We start from the raw sequence: 21528 nt of genomic DNA, 5'->3' as shown, positions 1-21528 counted from the left end.
CAGGGACACTTTCCACTAGACCAGGTTGCTCAGAGTTCTATCCAACCTGGCCTTGAACATTTCCAGGGATGAGGCAGCCAAAGCTTCTCTGGGCAACCTGTTCCAGTGCCTGATCACCCTCACAGGGAAGAATTTCTTCCTGATATCCAGTCTAAACTTACTCTCAGTTCGAAGCTGTTCCCTCTTGTCCCATCACTTCCCGCCTTTGTCCAAAGTCCCTCTGCAACTCTCTTGTAGACCTTTAGGCACTGGAAGGGGCTGTAAGGTCTCCTGGAGCCTTCTCTTCTCCAGCTGAACACCCCCAACTCTCCCAGCCAGTCTCCACAGCAGAGGGACCCCAGCCCTCTCAGCATCTTCGTGGCCACCTCTGGGTTCGCTCCAGTAGGTCCACTTTGGTAAAGTTCAAAATGCTGGGCATGGGTTTTGAAGTTTTGCAGCCTGAGATTTGCTTGAACTGTGAGGTTGGCAATTTTTTCCTAGTGATGATTAGATAGATAGAAGCATTCTGCAAAGGATTAGTCAATGGTGGCGTGTTCCTAGAAGATATTTAATCGTTTATACTTGCTTCAGCCAAGCACAAAGAAAGGTCTAATATTTACCATCTGGAGAGAAAGGAGCAATTATAAAGTATCTCACTAAACTTTCACAAAAGCTTAGAAATTTAACGAAATATATGTGTGGGACTTCTCAACTAAAATTGGTCAAAGATATACATTAACAATTTGAGGAATGCAAAGCATTTCAGGAAAAACGGTTCAGGCATATATTTTACAGGGATTTTTGGAGTGAAGCTTTGACCTTTTGGATTTTTTTTAATTCTCTCTCTTGCTGTGTTTTGCTTTTCTTGCCTTTTTATGTTCTGATGAGAAGTTCTGGAGCAGCAGCTGCTCTTTGTGGTGTGTTTCTGTTGAAGTTCAAGGGGCTCAGAGGTATTTGGAACTGGTGGCTGTGTCCGGGGATAATTCTGGTGTGTCAGTGCTGGGTTAGTGGTTGGACTTGATCTTAGAGGTCTTTTCCAACCTTTGTGAGTCTGTGAGAAGCTGTAGTGGATGTTTGGGGGTGAGGTGGTGCAGTGATGAGGAGCCCAGGACCGTAACTGCATGGACAGATTGTCTCCTGGCAAGTTGGCCAAGACGGTGTAGGAGCTGTCTTACAAAGAAAGATATTCTATGTGTTTCTTAACTCCCTATTGAAATTTAGGAAGATAAAGGTCTTTATCACTTCCAGTGATTGTTGTGCTGTATTTAAAGGGAGGAGATGCACAAAAAATAACCAGTAAAATAGAGTAAGTTTGGCAGGGCTCTTCCCACAGTACAGCGTGGCTTCAGAGGGAAAGGCAAAATATCCCATTTGGGATAAAGGAAGTGTTTGCTCCTGCATCATACAGGTGACCTGCATAATCCTTGAAGAAATGGTTTCCAAACCAGTTTATCTGGGAATGCCTAAACAGGGTTAACTGGCAGCAATTTGCATTTGTTACAACTAAAGTAATTTTATGAAGGTACTGAGAAATAATATTATGAAGGTACCGATTGTGTTTCAGCATATGAATTGTGTGTCATCAGTCACAGAATCACAGGATGGGTTGGGTTGGAAGAGACCTTAAAGATCATGCAGTTCAACACCCGTGCCATGGGCAGGGACACCTTCCACTAGACCAGGTCATTCAAAACCTCATCCAGGCTGGACTTGAAAACTTCCAGGGATGGGGCAGTAGAAGAAGGAAGGGGAAGATTCCTTTACACAGTGACCAACTGGACGTGTCAGGTGTCTGTGCTTAAATTGATCCTGAACTCTCCCCCACAGTGTTTCTGTGGTAGGTTATGGGTGCTGGAAGCTGCTTCCCTTTGCCAAGTCATTTGTTGGCCAGCTGCCAATTCTCATTACTTTTTATGATACGAAGCTGATTCTGTTGAGAATCAGTAAGTTGCAAATGATTTGAGAGCTTTGGAAGTGGAGAGGGGGAAGGTTATGTTAGTTGGGGAATTAAAAAAAAAAAAGAAAAGGAAAAGAATACTGAATGCAATCTGCAGTGCAATTCATTTGCTAATTACACATTGACATAAATTGGAAAGTCCTAGAAGGAGGGGGTTTGCAGCATAACTGGAAAACAATTTGCATCTGTGTAGAGGTCTGTGCTTATCCACAGAGGAATGAGATTTTAACTGGATTTGTTTAATCGGGTTTATTGTGAGTACATAGTTGTGGGATTCCTTTTTCCTCACATTTCAAAATCTCCTGTCTTTCTGGAAGATTCCCTCTTGTGTTGAGATTAAATATGTCAAGGAAGGATGTATGGTTAAGTTTAATGGAGACTGAAAGTGAAACCTAAAAAAAACTCATGAAATGTCCTTCTGAATTTTGGAGTGGATTGGATACTTGAATGTTTCTGACTCCAGATTACCATGATAAAACTGACAGCTTAATGCAAACTGTGCCCTGAAATTCAAATGCCTTTTTTCCTGCCCAATAAGAAATCTGAAACACTCCAGCAAATTCATTCTCTCTCTATTGGAAAAGTTACTAAAAGCTAATTGTTCAGAGTAATTACATGCTAACTAGTATTACTACAGAGAACATTTACTGTTAGTATTATGAGAGTTTGGTCTGATTTTTTCGTTTCAAGTCCTTCAACCTTGTTGGTGCCCATCATGTTACCCTACAGTTGCCTCCATTTGTCTTTGGGTAAACATATCATGATGGGAAAAAGGACAGAAATCTGAACAAAACTAGAAATCAAACCTGACAGTTTTGAAATAGGAATCCGTGCAGGTCTCATTCCTGTATTTACTTGTGGTGTTGCTGCTGCACATCATTATAAATTACCTGTTTAGCATCATTCTGGCAGCAGGTGAGGTCTGAGAGCAGGATGGCTTTAAAAATGCCACCACCTCAGCTGTTGTGGCAGTGATGGATTCTTTTCAATACCTTTCAGTCAATCAGTTGTTTATCTTAAACATGAGAACTAAATGCTGTTACTATCTGATGTTATAAAACTGTAATAATATTAAAAGGAGAAAAATGAGCTTTCAGACAAAATCTGCCCAAAGAAACAACCTCAGTAGATTCCTAAGGACCAGGTGTCCCTGGATCCTTCAGGTGCCCTTCCTGTCGGATGCAGAGTCACATTCAGTAACTACAAAAGTGGGATCAGAAGGAGGTTTGGCTTTATAATTTCTGTTCAAAGTATTCTGTCAGGAAAAGTCCTAAATGGAAAGGATGAAACTGTGCTATTCACTTTGCACCATGGAATATGTTGGATTAATCCCTGAAGTGCAAAATTTAACATTGACCTTGTGCTGTTGTGGTTCTGTTCAAATGCAGTTTCCACAGAGGGTTCTGATCCTTCCCCTTGTGACCCAAAACTATTTGTTTCACCACACACTGTTCAAATAACACCTGCAATCTTCTTAAATTGTAAATCTAAAAATATTGATTGGAGCTCTGCGACATAAAAAATAATTCCCTGTGCTCCTTAGTCCAAGAAAAAACCAAACCGTAACACACTTAAAAATAAAATCAAGCAAAGCAAACAAAAAAAATTCTCAGTAATGCTAGCAGGGATATAAGCTGTGAATGTGCAGCTGATAATGGAAATCTCAAAGGTGACCTCGTGGTGGTGACCAGGAGGACACAGCAGTGCAGTTTTTCTAGCAAGGTAACCTGGCACTCAGACTGTACAAATCACGCTGGTGGACAAGGGCGTGTGTTTGTGTGAGTTGTGTTTGTACTAAAACATAGAAGTAATCCTGGTTTTGTTTTGGAAATGTCTTCCATGGCCACTAAAGACACATGAGAGTAAAATTAAGTCTGCTCTGACTCATCGCAGAATAATCTGAGATGGTCCTAAATTCAGCATGTTAAGGTTAATATCTGTTTAGTTTAGGCTTTGTTTATCCTTATGCTGTGGATGGGGGGGATGCTGGAATTCACTTGATATCATTTTAGAAATCCACAAGTAAAAATTCATTGTTTTTCAACAGGCAGTAATGCACATAGTACTTACCCAACCAAAAAACACTTGATTTTTTTTCCTTTGCTAATGGTGCAAGGTTGAAATAAAATGGTTCTATTGGCCACATTAAATACTTGTTGAGGGTCAAGTGGGAAAACAAAAATTTATGGTAGGGTTTTTTTAACTGTTTTCCAGTAATTGTCAGCCCAATACATGCTGCTCTTAAAAAAAAAAAAAAAAATTAAACTGCAATTTTTATTGTGAAGATGATTTCTTAAGTACCACTGTAGGTGGTCTTTGTATTAAAGCCTTCAGTAACAAATGGCTTTATCTTCTCTTCTGCTAATAAGGTCAGTAAAGGTTTCTCCCTTGGGTAATAATAATGACACAGTTTTGAAGGCATAAGAATCCCAAGTGGAAAACAGGTTCACAGTTTTCACCTTTTTAATATCTGCTCAGGTGATGGGCAGCTGGCTCTGCTGCAGAGTATTTTACAGGAGTAAACAGGCCTTCTTGCTTTAATTAAGAGTGTATATGTAGAGGAACTGTGATTGTCTGGGAAGCTGTATCCTGTATTTTCAGTTAAATAGCTGATAAAATGCTGCAGTTGTGGAAATGACTACCAAGTCCAATAGACAAATGCCTTTGAAAACAGTTTTGGTTTTATTTTCTATTTAGTCATCGAAAGCAATCAAACATTTAGTGAAGTTTGATGGTCTTGTGCTGTAATGAAATAAGCACTGAATTTTTCCTAAGGTGGTAAAGTAGCTGTTTAAACCCAGTATCCAGAAATACATTTAAAAAATTTTTTTTCAAGTTTACTAAGCAACAAAATACATGTAAATTGTTTTCTTTGCAAAGTCTGGGCGGATTCACTTCTCTGGAATCAGCTGTCTTGCATGTTGAATAATAGCAGAAATGTACTGAGAAGAGAATTGAGTATGAACATGTTAAATTCATGACTTGTGTGCTAGTGAAAGGCAGCAGCAGGTATTTACTAGAGAACTAACTTCTTAATTCTGCTAGAAAAAATTAAAACATTTCAACTGGACGGAGAGCTCAAATGTTTAACCTGAAGATACTTCCATGGCAGTGTTTGGGTAAAACTGACCACTAACACCCTTCCCTCTGGAAAACATCCCATCTATTTATATCACTTCCCAGAGGTTAAATGCAGCCCTTGGAACAGTCACAGGAAATAATACCAGTGTGCTTCTAAACCATGACCTGCCTTTTGGTCCAAGTGGCCAAATAAGCCACTTTTCTTGATTACTGGGAGGACCACATATCATTATTCCTGCCCTGTGTGGAGCCTGGAGGTGCCACATGTCCCACTGTCCATCACTAACTCCCCTCTCCACTGGCTGGTTGGTTTGTTTTGGGGGTTTTTTTCCTGTGTTTATTCTTGAACACCACTGTGTATCCATTTCAGCCTTTTGGTCCTTTTTGAGGGAAAGCTGAGCCAGATGTTCTGTTGTCCCTCAGCTGTGGATGCAGGGCTGGAAGAGGCACAGTGTCCTGCTCATCTCTGATCCTCTCAGTGTGACAATACTGTCTCCTAAACAAGGCTTTCTGCCTCCATTAGTGTTTTCAGTTCAGTCATTTGCCTTTCTTGGAGGAGCCCTAAGTACTTAAATACCTGGTAGGACTCTTTCAGTCAAGTAGTTGACTCGACTGATAAGTACTGTTGCCAACAGTGCTGGAAATTCTTTCATGTGTGAGAAGAGGAAATGTTGCTGTGTCTTACCAGGTGGTCAGCATGGGAGAGTTTTCCACGTGGCTTTGTCGTGTGTGCAGGTAAATAAAGCAAGTTTGTTTTAATAACTGGGGGAGGCAACAGAGGCACTTGCAGGATGCAGTGGATCCCGCTGCTGTAGGTGTCTGCTTTAGGATGACAGGAGTTGTGTTGTGGAGACTCTGTTAACAGTAAAGGAAGCCTGCACAGGTTTTCACTGACTTCTGTACTTGCCTCTGTGCAAAGATGAGTGAAATGGAGTTCAAAGTCCTAATTTGACAGCTTTGTCATCAGCTCCTCACGCTGTATGTGCCTCATTGGGGTTTGGCTGCGTTGCAACGTAACCAGAGATACGGACTTGCAGAGTCCCACCGTTTATCTTTAGCTCCTCTTCAGAGGAGGAGAAGGAGAAGAAGAGGGAAAGCTTGGCAAGAGAAATTCAGTGGTTGGTGGTGGTGTTCTGCTGCTCTAAGTTTAGCAGCGTTGGGGGTGGTTGTTAAAACGGGCTTTCGGAGTTTGAAACCCTCCCGTTGGGAGCAGCGTTAGGTAATGCTGGAAGCCCATCAGCGCTGCCAAAGCCCAAACACCTGGCTGAATTTAATCAGTAATTCAGGAAAAATGGAAGAGGTTCGAAAGCTCCCCCTGTTGCAGGCAAGAATCCCGTGGTTTGCTCAGGGACAGACTCGAGGCAGCGCATTTAAACTGCCGGGTGGGGAAGGTTCATGTCACAGCGAAGTCCTGTTGCTCTACTCCATAGAGGCAAACCTGATCTCAGCATCAGCAGGGGCTTGTTGTTTTGCCACTGCAGAGAAACTTCTTGTGTCTGCTACGCAGCCAGGAGAACAATATAGAGGGTTATGGAAAGGCTGCATTATCCCAGGGGCCTTTCGGACGGTTTTTACAGTTTCTATAGGATGTTAGCAAATCCCCCACTGCAAAAAGCTGCAGCTGAATTTGATAAAATATCACCTCTTCTGATTCCTTCTCTGATGGAGTTCGTCAGATGCCTTCCTGAGTGAGTACAACCAACATTTTCATATGTTTATCCTTCAGCATGGCCACGGAATCTGTTTTAATTGACCTTTTTCTGAATTAAATTAATATATTTGCAAGATCAGGATCCTTTATGTAATTATTTATGAAAAGTGTTTGTAAGAAACTTTTCAATTCCTGTTCTTCTGATTTCTGCTGCATCAAAAGGGAAATTAATACTCAGTTCTGGAAAGGGAGGGCAGTTCATTTGGGATGATCAGTAATACTGGCTGTAGAAGGAGATGGGGTGCTGTTGTGGAATGAGGGGTAGAGATCACATGTACATGAGGGATTTTAATGGATTCTGACTTGTGCTAAGAGAAAGAAAAAAGTCCAAAGGCTGCATCCCATTAGAAGAATTGCTGTACTTCTAACATGTTCAGGAAGAGTTAATTTGCTGCACTTGCAGCAAAATGAAATTTTCAGAGCTGTTTAGAACAACGACTTTATTTTTTTATTTGATGAATTTCATTTGACTTACACTTGCAGTGATTTGGGTCTTGACTTCAGACTGCTCTTGTCAGTGGAGGGAAAGATGTTGAGAAGATGGAAAAGTCTTGGCACAGCTGTTCCAGGGCTTCTATCTTCCTCATACCCATCTTTCTCCTTTTGTGAACTCAAAGCTGTGATATTTTGGAACCTTGTCTCACCCCTCAGGTATGCCTGGCTTGGCACCTGTACAGGGCTGTGTTTGTGTGAGCTTAAGCTCTAGTTCAAGGGGAGGCACTAACACAGGTACTTGCTTCATGTTTTGGGTTGGAAGGGTATTGAATTTACAGCCAGCTTTAAGCTCCTGTCCTGAAATTCTCCCTTAGGATCAGATTTAAATCATTCTGCAAGCTCAGCTCTATGCTCAGTGGTGTGATTTTAGTGGGGCTGGTCTGTGACACTAAGGATAAAATTTAGGTGGCTGCTGGAGCTTGACAGGATAAGATTCATGATGAAAGTTTGCAATTCAGGAAATATTTACAGGGCATTTAGCAGTTGGTGAAACACTAACACTGTTCAGCCTTTTGCTGTGATCAGTGATTAGCAAGGTGATATTTTATTTCCACTGGCAGGCTGTGGTGTTGCCTGCTCTACCTCTACTGTTAATGGCCCAGGAAGTAATTTAAGGGAATGAGGATGCCTAAATAGTAAGGATCTGGAGAAAGAAGATAGGTCAATATTTCTGCAGGAAATAGAAAACTGAGAAAAAAGGTAGTTAACAGAAAACTGGAGGGAAGATGGATGAAGGCTTTTAAGGAATTCAGTGTGATGTAAATGTCAGGGTTTTTTAAAAAAATCACCTTTCAGGTGTCACACAAGCCCATTTTAGCATTTTTTATTTGGCAGTGTAGGTTTTCAAGATAAAAATACTAAGGTTTAATTTTCTACTGCAGAAAAAGAATTCTTTTAAAAAGGCTTATTGTTCATACAAGACTGGCAGGCTAATGTTAGGAAGAGTTTTTTTTTTTGTTTTGTTTTTAAAGTAGTATTTTCTTTGAACCCATTAGTGGTATTGTAGCCCTTGTGTCTAATTCTTTAAATAACTGAGAGTTAGTTTGTCCTCCTGTATACATATATAAAAACTATAGGGTAAATACCTGCTGCTCACCTTTGGGTTTGTTACTGTGAGAGGAGGTTCCAGGCTCATGGCAATGCATGGAAATTGAGGTTGGAAGGGATTTCTGCAGGTCCTGCCCAAAGCAGGGCTGAGGATGCTCTGAGCATTCCCTAGTCAAGTTTTGAGTATCTCCAAGGATGGAGATTTCACAGACTGTCTAGTGTTTGAGCACAGTAATTCCTGATATTTAGGAGGCATTTATCCTGCAACTTGGGTCTGTTTCTTCTTCTACTGTTCCTTCATATGTACCTCCAAGAATCTCACTCTGTGTTCTCTATTACCTCCTCCGTAGCTCTTTCTACCTTAAATGTTAACATAGATGTGCAAATTTATAATAAAATGCTTGTTTGTCCAGTGTTTCCCACTTCCTCAGGCAGTCCTCAGTTCACCTAAGTATAATTTGTCTGCAGAGATCCTTCTCTTCCATTATGTTTGTAGCGATTTTCAGTTTAAAGCCAGTGTTTCATTCTCTTCTTGCACTTGCCTTGGCTGTGTTTTTCCTGAAGACAGGAAGATGCTGTAGCTGTAGGTTCTTCCTTACACAATAATACAGTTTTGTCATACTCTCATGTACTCTTCTGAGACGTTTTTTGGTTTAGCACAATCACCTGTTGAAGAGACTTATCCTGTTGTGCATGCACAGCTTTAAAAATTTTCTAGAATAAACAACAGTCCCACTTTAAACCAAGTCATACTGTGTGTCAAAACCCGCTCAGAATCCTAACTCACTTCATTTTTAAGGGATGCTCTTCTTTTCCAGCACTCCTATAGGATTTAATGTGCTGGTTCTTGAGACACTGTACCCAAGTTACTGAGTGTTTCAGTAAATCCATGCTGTTCAACCACAGGCTTTGTTTTTTTTATTTGCCCAATGACATCCAGAAAACTGATTTGTATAAGGGTAAAGACAAAGGCAAAATTGAGGCTGGCAAACATCAGTGCTTTTATGCCCTGTGTCTGAGCTACAGTTAACACCCCATGCACACCCTTTTATTTGGGTTAATTTTCTCACAGGGTCGAAGATGGGAACCTGTGGTCAGTGGCAGAGAGTTCTGCCAGCAGTAGCAGATTGTGTAATTGTGGGTTTGTGTCTTGAATGTGTTGTGGTGGGGACTGTTGTGTGTTAGGGTGATACTTTGAGTATAAAATCATAGAATGGTTTGGGCTGGAAGGGACCTTTAAGGTCATCCAGTTCTAACCTCTGCCATGGGCAGGGACACCTTCCACTAGACCAAGCCCTGTCCAACCTGTTCTTGAACACTTCCAGGGATGGGGCAGTAGAAGAAGGAAGGGGAAGATTTCCCCTTCATGGCTTTTTTTATCCACTTTGAGACCATCCTACAGAGTACCTGGTGATGTGCAGCAATGGTTATAGACAAACTGTTTTTTCTGTATATGTATTTATGTGATGGTAACAGTGGTACCAGCTCACCTTTTCAAAGATGGAAAGGGAAATCACGAGATGTTGTTCATGATATTATTATTATTAAGTTCAGTGTGGTTTCCACTCCTTGACAAACATGTTCCTGACTACGTAGTGCACTCACACCTTAAATAGTTTGCTGTTTCTATAGGTGTATATTCACACTCAATTTGGAAGTCAACTGAAGTTTGTCTGGATTTAAAATTTAGATGAGATTCTTTACCTCTAAAATTCAGCTTCCTCTGTTTTAAAATTCAGAGGTTGTTAATATCCTGCAGCAATTTTGCAGGGCAGTTTGATGTATTTTCTGTAAAACACACAGAAACTGAACCTTTATAGTCTCAGTGAGTAGCATTTGTATTTCTTAATTTTTTTTAGCTGTTGTGGATAGGTTGATCTTTACCTGCTGCCTGAGTTTACCTTTCCCAGGACATGTAGGACAACAGTATTTTATGTACTGCTTTTCAACCTAACTTCTTATTTTAGCACAGTCCCTGCAGAGGTAAAACAGCTTAATGCTTCATACAACCTGCTGTTCACACAGCCTCAGGAAGAATGTATATGCTTCATTATTATTATCTTAGCATTTAATCAGAATACCATGAACATTAATTTTCAGTGCAGAAGATCCAGAAAAATTACAGGGTAGATACTCCTGTAGAAAATCTGTACCTCATTTAAAAAATCCCTGTGAATCCTGTCTTCAAAGAAATAAAATATATCTAAAATTCCCTTTGTATCTCCCAGTAAAATTCTGAAGCATCCTTTTTTTAGCTTCAGCTTTACATTTTGCAGTGCCCTTTGTTTTATTGCCATAACACCAACTAGTGCATGAGAAGCCAACTCTAAACTGTGTCGTGATGGCAGGTTGCTTATATTCTGTTAATTCTCTCAAACAAAACAATTTGTGTTAATTACTGCTTCGGTTTCTCACATTATTTGGGCAAACAGCTCCATTACACTGAATAGCACATTTTCTGATTGTTTGTTTGTTTGGTGAAAGTATTAGTGTTTCCCTTCAGTGTTTTGCTTTAAGATTAACATGTCATTAAGCTGCATAATAAGACAGTCTTTATTCTCGAGCAGTGAAATGCCAGGGGAAGGCAGGGCGTAGTTTTGCAGTTTATTCAAGAGAAGTTAAAAAAATAAATAAAAGTCTCTGAAAGTGGATTAGTCAGTGACTTGGCTCTTTCTGTCATGGGATAGCAAGACCCAAACTGAAGCATTTACAGCAAAACACATGTTCATGGAGGTGGATTATTTTGCCAAATGCTGCAAAACACAGAGTTGTCGGTTCCAAATTAGTCCATGTAGCTGCTTTTTGCATAATTTGGGGAAAAGTCATCTCTTGTTTATCAGCAGGATCTGGTATATTTTATAAAATCTTGTGCTCTCTGTCTCTGGTGTGGATTAATAGAGGTCTCTTTAATAACTACAGTTTGGGAGATTAACAGTTAAAAGACTCTTTGCCTTTGGAGGCAAGAAGTTAATCTTTGACAGCGCATTTCTGACATGTTACTGGAAATCACTCTGTGCGCCCGCTCTGCTGCTATTTCCAGCATTTGTTGTGGGGCTCTTTTCAGCAAAACTGCTGTCAATGAGAGCCCTGTGGAAGCAAAACCAGCAGCTAATCCATGTGTGTTGTATCCATGGAGTTAAGTGCTTAGCTGAAGTGGAACAAAGAATTGCATATAAAAACAAATTTCTTTCTGATGTGATGCTGCACCTCGAATCCGGTGTTGAATTTTGGGCCCCTTGCCACAGGAAAGACATTGAGGTGCTGGAGTGTGTCCAGAGAAGGGAATGGAGCTGGGGAAGGGTCTGGAGCACAAGTATGATGAGGATTAGCTGGGGGGTGGGTCTCAGCCTGGAGAAAAAGAGGCTCGGGGGAGACCTTATCACTCTCTACAACTGCCTGAGAGGAGGGTGTAGCTGGGAGTTGGTCTCTTCTCCCAGGTAACGTGTCATAGGGCAAGAGGAAATGGCCTCAAGTTGCACCAGTGAAAGTCTAGATTGGACATTTTGGAAAAATTTCTTCACCAGAGGGGTTGTCAGGCACTGGAACAGGCTGCCCAGGGCAGTGGTGGAGTCACCATCCCTGGAAGTGTTTAATAGACATGTAGATTTGGCATCTGGGGACATGGTTTAGTGGTGACCTTGGCAGTGCTGGGTTAATGGCTGGATTCAGTTGTCTTGGAGGTCTTTTCCAACCTGAAGGATTCTGTGGTTCTGTGATTCTGTGACATGACAAGCTGCTTCAACCTCATCTCTGTTTCCTCAGGTGTGTTTGGCTCCCTTTCTGGATGTAAGTTTAAACAGGAGCTGTGTTAGGTGGAAGAGAGGTTGTGTGGTTTCAGTTTGTCTTTGGTTTTTTCTTTACACTCCCATAGGCTTTGACTTTAAAATGTGGTTCCACGTGGAACAGATCAGCGTGGTTTCTCTTCTGGCCTTTCATCAGGGGTGTATTCTCTTTAATTACTGTGTTGACTAGTAGCAAAAAATGTAGGACACTGGGTTATCCACTAGCAGTGTTCCAAAGGAGATTTAGGGTAAAAGCATTTGGAAATCCTGTACTCTGAAGTATTTTGGAAGAATTGCTTCAGAAGTTCTTGAAACCATATGGGGATCTCTCAGCATGGAGACCTGGGGGGCAGTCCTGGTAGTGCTACATCCTGCTCTGCCACTGAGAATTGGTGGCTTCTTATTTCCCAAAACAAATACGTTTGAAGTGTGATCGATATCTGTTTTTATGTTGCCCTGCATATCAAGCTGTGCTTTTAACGTGCCACCTGCTTTTTATTTAAACAAGGTCACAGCCCTATTGCTTAAAAAAAGGGATCATCAGACCACCTCTGCAAGTTTATTGAGTCTGACCTTTTACTACTATCTTCATAAGTCTCACTGGCTTTCCTTTTCCGCCTCTCCATTCTCTTTTTGACTTCATGACCCACCTGTGGAGACAAATTTGCCAAACAGACTGTTAATTGTTGTGGTTGCTTTTGCTGGAGTCTGTAATAAGACATCTCATGATGGAAATGTGGTTGTTCACGTTGAAAACCTGATAGATGAACATGTCACCGACGACATGAAACATGACAAATGTGCCTGCAGTCATTTCATTCATCACTACAAATGGGATTCTCTTCATCTGCCTGGCGTGGATGTACATGCAGAACAGATTGAAGCATTCCTGTGTCAAATGATAGTGTAGATTGAGTGGGGTGGTGGAAAGATTTGTTGTTACAAGAGATTGTTGTAAGTTTGGGGATCTCCTCTGCTGTGTGGTGACAGTGGCTATTTCTTGAAACATGATTGGAACCTACTGATGTCCCTCTGAGTTGTCAGCATCCCTGGTCTTGAATATTGTGTTTCCTCTTTTGTTTGCACTCCTTGAATTCTGCAGATCTTAAGTCTTTAATGTTACGAATATTTGAATGTGTGTTTAAAAAACCAAATCAACCTGGAACAAGCACATCATAATTTTTATCTGTTCTTTTAATGATGTTTAATACTGATTAAAATGTTGCTGGTCAGTTTATATCCTCCCTATAAGGAAAACTTTAAGGAAATCCATAAGCATTATACTGGCCACTGTGCCTGTGGACCTGTGTTTTTTACCACACTGTCTTGAAAGATTAATTTAGAAACAAACAAAAAAAAAGTCACAAAATTTGGGTTTTGTTGTTGTTGTTTCTAATCCTCTCTCACAGGCTATTGAGTTCAGAATTCATTTAGAAAAATGCTTAAAAGAAACAAACAAAGAAAAGCCCTAAAAAAAAAGAACCCTACCAAACAAAAATAGTCTTATTTGTGATTAGTCACAGAGGGGAAGCCTTGGTCTCTGTGGCAGCTTTCTTAAAAGGAGCTGGGCAGCTTTGCAGTTTGGGCAGAACAGGCTGTAGGCAGGCCCATGTTTGATCAGAGGGGAAACATGCCCTGTCAAGAGGTACTTTTATGGGGACCTGAGTAGAATTATAGATCACTTTTGTGTGTTGCTGCCTCTCTGGCAATTCTTAAACTCTGAAAATACAGCCTAAAATTGGCTTGGTAAGAAAGTAAGATTCAGCCCTTAAGGATTAATATACCCCTCTCAAAATGGCTTTCATATTTCATCTAGACATGAAGATTTGTTACAGCACTTACATTTTTAAATATCTAGGATGAGTTGCACGTTTGTGAAAAAGGATCAGTGCAAGCCACATGTGGCAGATGTGGTTGCTGTGGTTGTGATAGGAGGGGATCTGCAAAGGGTAGGAAAATGCAGGGTCTGTCACAGGAGAGGATTTCAGTGTGGGCAGCTTCCTTCACGCATGACAGATGACAATTTTAATCATAGAATGGTTTGGGTTGGAAGGGACCTTTAAAGATCATCCTCTTCCAGCCCCCTGCCATGACCAAGGACATCTTCTGCTAGACCAGATTGCTCCAAGCCCCATCCAGTCTGACCTTGAACACTTCCAGGGATGGGGTGGGCAACCTGTACTGGGGCATCTCCACCCTCCCAGTAAAGAGTTTCTTCTTTATAGCTATTCTAACCCTGCCTTCTTTCAGTTTAAAACCATTCCCACTTTTCCTTTCACTCTATGCCCTTGTCCAAAGTCCCTCTCCAGCTCTTCTGGAGCCTCTTTAGGCACTGGAAGGAGCTCTCAGGTCTCCCTGGAACCTTCACTTCTCCAGGCTGAAAACCCAAACTCTGACTCCAGAGCAGAGGTGTTCCAGCCCTTGGAGCATCTTTGTGGCCTCCTCTGGACTGGCACCAGGAGGTCCATGTCTGTCTTACCTTGTGGCTGATGTTTGAGCCACAGGAGAACTCTGGGGTTGCTGGAAGGCACAGGAAGAGACAGGCTGTGGTCTGTGTTCATACTCCATGTGTGTGTTGTAGGATGGACTAAGATGTACTTGGCAAGAAGAGGAGCCTTGAAGATGATCCAGAGCATGTCGATAACACTTCCATTTGCTGTTTAAAGGCTGCTTCCCTGGGCTGTGGTACATCACAGCAGTGTACCTTAGTGCTGTCCTGGCTCGGTGCAGTGTCACCTTCAGGATTGAAGGGTCTCTGGGACATAGTAATGAACACTTGAGCTTCATTCGTGGGGTTACCAAGAAAGAAAGACTGAGATGAAATGTTAGACTGTAAAATGGTAGCACCAGGAAGCTGCTGCAGTGGGCGAGTGTCCTGAAAACAACGTGTCTCTCAGCAGAATGGGCTGTAAAGTGAACACTGCTGGTGGTGTCAGTACAGTCCCCGTTACACTGGGGAGTTTTTCTTGGACAACTTTATAAACTCTTGCTGTGCTTTCACTCAGGTACCTGCAGTCAACGTGTGCCTTGTGTTGTGTGAGTGCTGGAGTGATTCAAACCACAGAAGATGCTGGTGAAGTGGGTTTTTTTCAACTAAACACTTGGGGAAGGGGTGCAGCGGGGGCACATCCTCCTCGTGTTCCAACAGACTTTGATGCAGGAAGAGCAGCTGAGAGAGATCCCTGGAGGCACCAAGGGCACAAAAGCAGAAGGTGGCTCAGAAAAGGGTGACTGAAATGGTGACACTTACCAGAAGGTTCAAGGGGGAAAAGAGAGAAAGAGCAGAAACATTAAAATCAGTGAGCTACAGGGTGGCAAACTTCAGTAATCTGTGAGAAGCTGGCAGCGTGCCTCAATTCTTTCAGATGCAAACCTGAAAGAAAAAGAGGATTTAAGATGAAGTAGCAGTTTAACAGAATTTTTTATTATGGAGATGGCACAGGCTGTCCCAGTTCAAATGAAGGATGGAAAATATAGTAACTTACTAAGTTGATAACTTTTTCCAGCATAAGAAGGAAGGAAGGAAGCCTGCAAAACGTCTGCCCTAGTTTCCAATAGGGATGATTTGAGCAGGGATAAATATAAAGAATATTTTTGCTTCCCTGGTATTTTTGGATGTTGTTTTTAAATTATTTTTAATTAATTTTTTTATGTTCTCCGACTTGTGCTTGCCAGAACATGCACCTGGCAGTGGCTGTGGGGAAGGCAGAGAATTGGTGAGTATTGTAGTAGTGAAAGGAAAACAAGGGATTTGGTCTGGTGCTCAGCAGGAAAGGGAAGTCACCAACTTCTGACACTAAAATATTGTATTAAAATGGGGGAAGGGAAGCTTGTATCAGTCTCTGGCTAAGATTTTAATTGGGAGCAGATGGCACATTAAATCATTGGGTGCCTTGTGGCTGGTGTGAAACTGTACAACTTCAGAACTGTGAGCTGTTACCTTTGACACCTTGTGAAGAGTAAATAAGCTTCTAAAAAAACCCGTAAGAATTAAAATAATGCCTAGGCTGCCTTATTTATAATTTCTAATTTCAGTTTTCAGAAAAGAATGCAGGAACTTGAGAAATACTGCAAGAAACCAAGGAAGCCAATAACACCCAGCAGATTTTTCTCTTCAAAAATAAACCATGTCACAGAAACTGAACTTATTTCTGTAACTTGATAACAGGGGAAAGAAAAATTAGTAGATTACCACACGTTGAAATAAAGCTTTTAAGAATAAACTAGAAAAATGGGGTCTGCATATAAGCTGCTGTAAAATGGGTGCAGAAATCTTTGCATAACGTGTCAGTAGTCCAGGGCCTTCCCAGGGATGTGGCAGGTGGGACAGTGCCCTGGTGTGCTCAGATCTGTCACTGGTCACTGATGACCTGCGTGATGCAATGGAGAAGACATTTGCAGAATCTGCAGGTACTGAAATAGGAGCCACACTGGGTGTTTCCACTAAAAATAGAAAGGGCCTGGGTGAGCTAAATGTATATCCTGTGTTTTTCATGTTAACTTGATCAGACTCTTTCAAGATTTTGTGGAATAAACCACTGCGAAAACAGAAGAAAAGACAAGTGGTTGTGTTGCTAGACCTTAGAAAATCCTGAGGTATTTGTAGTAGTGAGATCTGACACGTAGCAGCAAAAAAAAAAAAGGAGATATATGTCTGTTTACACATTCCAACGTGACAGCTGATTTGTAAGAACGGTGAAGTCGTCCTGCTGTACCCTGTTTTGGAAAGATGACTTCTGAGCTGCTGTGTAAAGCTTTGAGTGCTGGACTGGGAGTTGAGAGCTTTGCAAGGAGCAGGGAGAAAGCAGTGAGAGTAGAAGAGCTGACCTGCAGTGAAGGGCTGAAGAAATTGAGAACTTTTTTTAATTCTGTGGAGAGGAATCCTGACTTTTATTTATTTCTGTATCTGCCCCTAGTTCCTGTGACTGATGTGACAACTGCATGTCAGCAGTTAAATTGCCAGCAGAACCCGCAGTAGTGCTGACAGTGGCACACAGGTTTTCATATAGAAAAGGTGTGTTGGTGTGGTTAATTCTGTTATTAGTCCATGTATAGTCACTTTTCCTTTCTTCCCACCTCTTCTTGCTATTACGTTATTAACCATTATATGCAGTTGAACATGAAATAAAGGATGAATGTTTAAAAGCATCAGGTTCATTCATACCACCGGAAGCACCTTCAATCAGCAGGTGAAGCACCCTGAAATAAATAAATTCAGCTGGAACTTAAAGCTCTTCTTCCCTTCCTTTTCAGAAGGCACCTCTTCTCTTTGCCATATCAGATGCTTTTTGCAGAATACCTAGAGGGACTGGTGGCAGGAAGGGTGCTCTAAGGCATCCTTGATTTGTGGTGCCATTTGCACATCCCATGGTACTTCCATGAGTAGCTGCCATTGCTCAGCCAGCCACAGACATTAGGAGATACATCAGCTCCTTTGGATGAGGCTCTGGGTACAACAGTCAGTGCTTAAGTCAGCGGTGGTTTGGTGCTGTGCTGTCTACATCTTAAATATTGTGACATTATTTAGAGTAAATCCAGTAAGAGGTGTAGTGGAGTTGGCTGCTGATCAGAGTCAGCAGTTGAAGGAAAGGTGAGTCTGGGATCTGGGCAATCCTGCCCTTCCCAGAGTGCCATGTATGCCTGTAAGCAAATTGCAGGATGTCTCTATGTGTGCTGTAGGAGTTTTACCTACGGTCAGTAATTGAGGAAGTTACCAAAATAATTGGAAAGGATGACAGGAAGGGTTTTTTTACTCTATTTTAGGCCGTGAGGTTCAGGAAGAAGGAATTGAGGAAGCTGCTGGGAGGGGACACACATATAACATTACAAAACATGTCTCAAGATACAGAAATCTGATGCTTGCTTGGTTGGGTGTTTTCCCTCTGGAATATACTGGGGTGGTCCTGGCAGTGTTGTTGTGGTCAAGAGAGAGGAAAAGGAGATATTCACCCTCATAGGGTAAGAAGGAAACAAGCTGTTCTGAGGATGGAAAGGGCTGCTGGTGGAGTCCAGACCTGGCATGGAGCGAGCAGGCAGAGCAGTAGATGGGTAGATGCTTTACTGCAGAGAAACTTCACAGGTTTTAGACTAAAAGAAGAGAAATGAGAGTTGTAGACTCCTCCTTCCTTGTTTTACCCACTGGATCTGCTGCACTGGGTTCCCAGGCTGCTGTGGTCAAGCTTTTTGCTTGCAACCACATCTTCCTCCCCATCCTCCTACAGGTTCTATCACTGCTCCCACTTCCCCAACCCTGCACACAAGCCAGTGAAAGTGCTGGAGTGCAGCTCATCTGGCTCACATGAAATGCCTGACGTGTAATGCCAAAACACGAATGAAGATCCTGGGACTTCGGTGGTTTTCTGGCTGTAGTGGTGTTGCAAGGTTTGTTTGGACCTTCAGATTTGGATTATCTGCTCCCCTCTGTGATGAATAACGTTTAGTGTGTTTGTTCAGCTGCGGGAATTTGTTAATCTTTCCTTCACTTTTCTCCCAGGAAAAAAAAAAGAAAAAAAAAAGAAATAATCTCACCGTGGAGAAGTTTAGCAAAGATTGGATTGCGAGAGCTTTCCATGCTTGCTTTTTTTTTTTCTGGGAGAGTACATTTGTAGTGGTAGCTGGAAGAGCAGAGAACTGAATGTGCAGGATTAAGCTTGAGGCCCCGGCTTCCTGTATAAGGGGAGAGGAGCTCACAGAGCCGAGGCGGCGGCCAAGAGGAAAAGGGTAATGGACAAACATAGGCTGTGTGGATCTCTGTGCTGCCTGCCAGCTGCTGCTGGATGGACTTCCTGCTCTGGGACACGGGGGACATTTGGGGCAGTCACTGTCACTGCAAAGCCGAGTGCAGGAGCTGGGTGAGGGGCAGCTTTAGCAGCTCCTCATGGGTTTAGAAGGCACCAGGGGTTTGTTTCTGAGAGGGTTTAGATGCAAGAGCTCCTCATGAATTTTGTAGTTAAGGATAAAGCAGATATTGAGAAGTAGGAAAATGCAACTTCTTGGAAAAAAGGCAACACGAGGATTTCACTGCTTTTTAGTGGAAGAGCCACAAGTTGCTTCGTCCTTTTTTCATGGACGCTGTAAAGCCAAGCGACTTGACAGTGCTGATTCCAAGCTTTGCCGGGCCCTCACTGCCCTTGGAAAGCTGGATTAGAAATGTGTTTGTGACAGGGTTTACAGCTCACTTCCATGACCTGTGATCTGGGAACAGATCAACAGTGTTTGCTAGATAGTTCCCTGCAGACCAGGCATGAGAGAGTTTCTGATTCCCATGTCTTGCCTTTCTGTAGGGAACATGAAGAGCCCGCTAAAAGTCCAAGCTGTGGTAAAGTCCTTGAATGCTTAATCATAGCTTAATGATAATTTTAAAAGGATTTGTAATAAATGAGATAAAGAAGAAAAGTTTGTCCGTCTTTCTGTGATAATGAGCAGAGTATCCCAAATCATGTGGAATGTGATACCTTAAAGAGAAATTAGAAGTTACCTTGAAAGGATAATTGGGCTGATGTTGGTTGAAACCTGTAGTTGCAGCCATACAGTTGAGTCCACAGCATTTCTTCCAGTCATCTTAATAAAAATTAATGTTTTGCCCTTTCTTCCTTTCCCGTTTGGCTCATCTTTCCACCAAAGGCAATGCATGGAAATTGTAGAATCATTTAGGTTGGAAAAAACCCTTTAAGATGATCAAGCCCAACCATCAGTCCCTCTCCGTGCTGAGGCCACATTAGTGACCCAGCCCTGAGCAGCGAAGGCAGAGTTTGTGTCGGTTGTATTTGTCCTTCATCCTGCAGATTGTAGTGTGCTCCTTTCTCAAAGGACACCTTGTCCAGTTCCTTCAGTGTCATGAACTTGCTGGTGGCTTCCTGGAAAAGATGCTGGGAGCCTCCAGGGAGTTGAACTCAGCGATCCCGCCTTGTAGCGCAGCCTCGCCAGACGCGAACACTTAAAAATGCTCCTCTTGTAGCGGCACGATTGGACTCTTGCTTTCTGATTTCTGAAACATCTGGGTTCACATTCAACAGTTTGTTTATTTTTACACAAGCCCGAGAAGGAATCGGAAGCCTGAGGCCGTGATGGAGCCATCAGCCCACGGAGCAGAGGCTTGAACAAGTGGCACGAGATCGATGCGGCTGCTGTTCTTAGAAGGACTCTTCTCTTCCTAGAAGTTTTCATCCTTTTACCAGGCGCTTATTTTCTCCTGCCTCTCCTCCCTTACATAATTTTTGCTGCTGTGGAAATGGGTTTTCTTGTGGATTTCGGTTTCCTGCTCGAAATCAGGATTCTCCCGTCTCCTCCGTGTAAACAAACTGGTTTTTCGTGAATGGCTGAAAAAAAAAAAATATCTGTTCCACTTGATATTCTAACACAGAGTTATGGAACAAAATGCATTACAGTCCTTGTTGTGGATACGGTAAGGGATTATCTTTTTTTTAATGACAGTTATAAAGCTACACAGAATTGTTTTAGAATTGGTCTGATAAATGGGGAAATATTTTGTTGCAGCTTAATTACGGAGAACAGGAGCTTATGGTTTACCCGTGTTTAAATATGTACATGAATCTTTTCAAAGTAATAGGGCAAATATAGTACTGTTTCTGGAGGCTTAAAAAGAAGATTTGTTCTCTAATATTAAATTTTTAATGTATTATTCATGAGGAAAGCCAAGCTGAAAGCGTTTTTTTCTCCCCTCAGTGGAAATGAGCTTGAAGAATACATTATCTGTATAGAAAAAAAGAGCATAAAGGCCTCTAACTCTTGCTAATACTGGAGTGGTGCATGCAAGTACTGTTAGAATTTCCTCAGGGAAAAGAAAACAGAATTTGGTTGAAAATAAGCTGATAGAATCATTGAATAATTCGTACAACATTACTGCAATTCAATTCCTAAAAAAAAAAAAAAATAAAATAAAAATGAGGGTAATTCCAGTCAGAATGTGCTTTTTAGAATGACGGAGTGACTGTTTATTGAAGTTGCTTTAAACTCCATGTTTAACAATTATTACCTCTCTGGTTTGGATACAGGGCTGGAAAGCACATTTTTCTTACTTGTACCACTTTCAAGCTGGCTTTTCCAGATGTGTGCATTTGCACCCCAGGTGTTCATGCAGATCTGTGTGTACTTTTGGTTTATTAAGGCAGGCAAAATGTGTGTGAGCTTTGGAATTTGGAGAAGCCTTTAAACCTATTTAGCATTATGTAATACAGTCCATTTTTTCAATGTGGAATATCTTATACCGGGTACAAACTGATGTTTATAATTATGTTTTCTGCTGTAGTATCACTATAAACAAGAAATAGAAGCCAAGTGACATCATTTTTAGTGATCTTTTTCCTTGGTGCTTTCCCGTTCCTAGATCATGCTTGGTTTAGTTGCCTGAAATGACTCAAGGAAAAAAAATAGCAAATTGCATGTTTAGAAAAGAGCTCTCCAGATTTGCCTGTTCCATTGGCTGTTCCTAGAACTTTATGCAATGATTAGGTTAT

At 41.7% G+C, this 21528-nt stretch overlaps 1 protein-coding gene across 4 annotated transcripts in view; it reads left to right on the top strand.

The window, feature by feature from the left end:
- Positions 1-21528, top strand: part of CTDSPL (CTD small phosphatase like) — a 77647-nt gene that overhangs the window by 8514 nt on the left and 47605 nt on the right. Inside the window, exon 1 of one of the 4 annotated variants that reach the window (XM_051768414.1) lies at positions 19394-20456. The exons of the other annotated variants lie outside the window; for them this stretch is intronic. Coding sequence (XP_051624374.1) covers positions 20429-20456 — 28 coding nt within the window. The 5' untranslated portion in view covers positions 19394-20428. Of the gene's footprint in view, positions 1-19393; positions 20457-21528 lie in introns of those variants that run through there. 4 annotated transcript variants of the gene reach the window in all.

Source organism: Manacus candei, unplaced genomic scaffold (genome assembly GCF_025592945.1).
Source record: "Manacus candei isolate 608988 ecotype Guabito, Panama unplaced genomic scaffold, ASM2559294v1 h1tg000094l, whole genome shotgun sequence".
Lineage (NCBI taxonomy): Eukaryota > Metazoa > Chordata > Aves > Passeriformes > Pipridae > Manacus > Manacus candei.
This window is presented reverse-complemented; position numbering and strand designations above follow the sequence as displayed.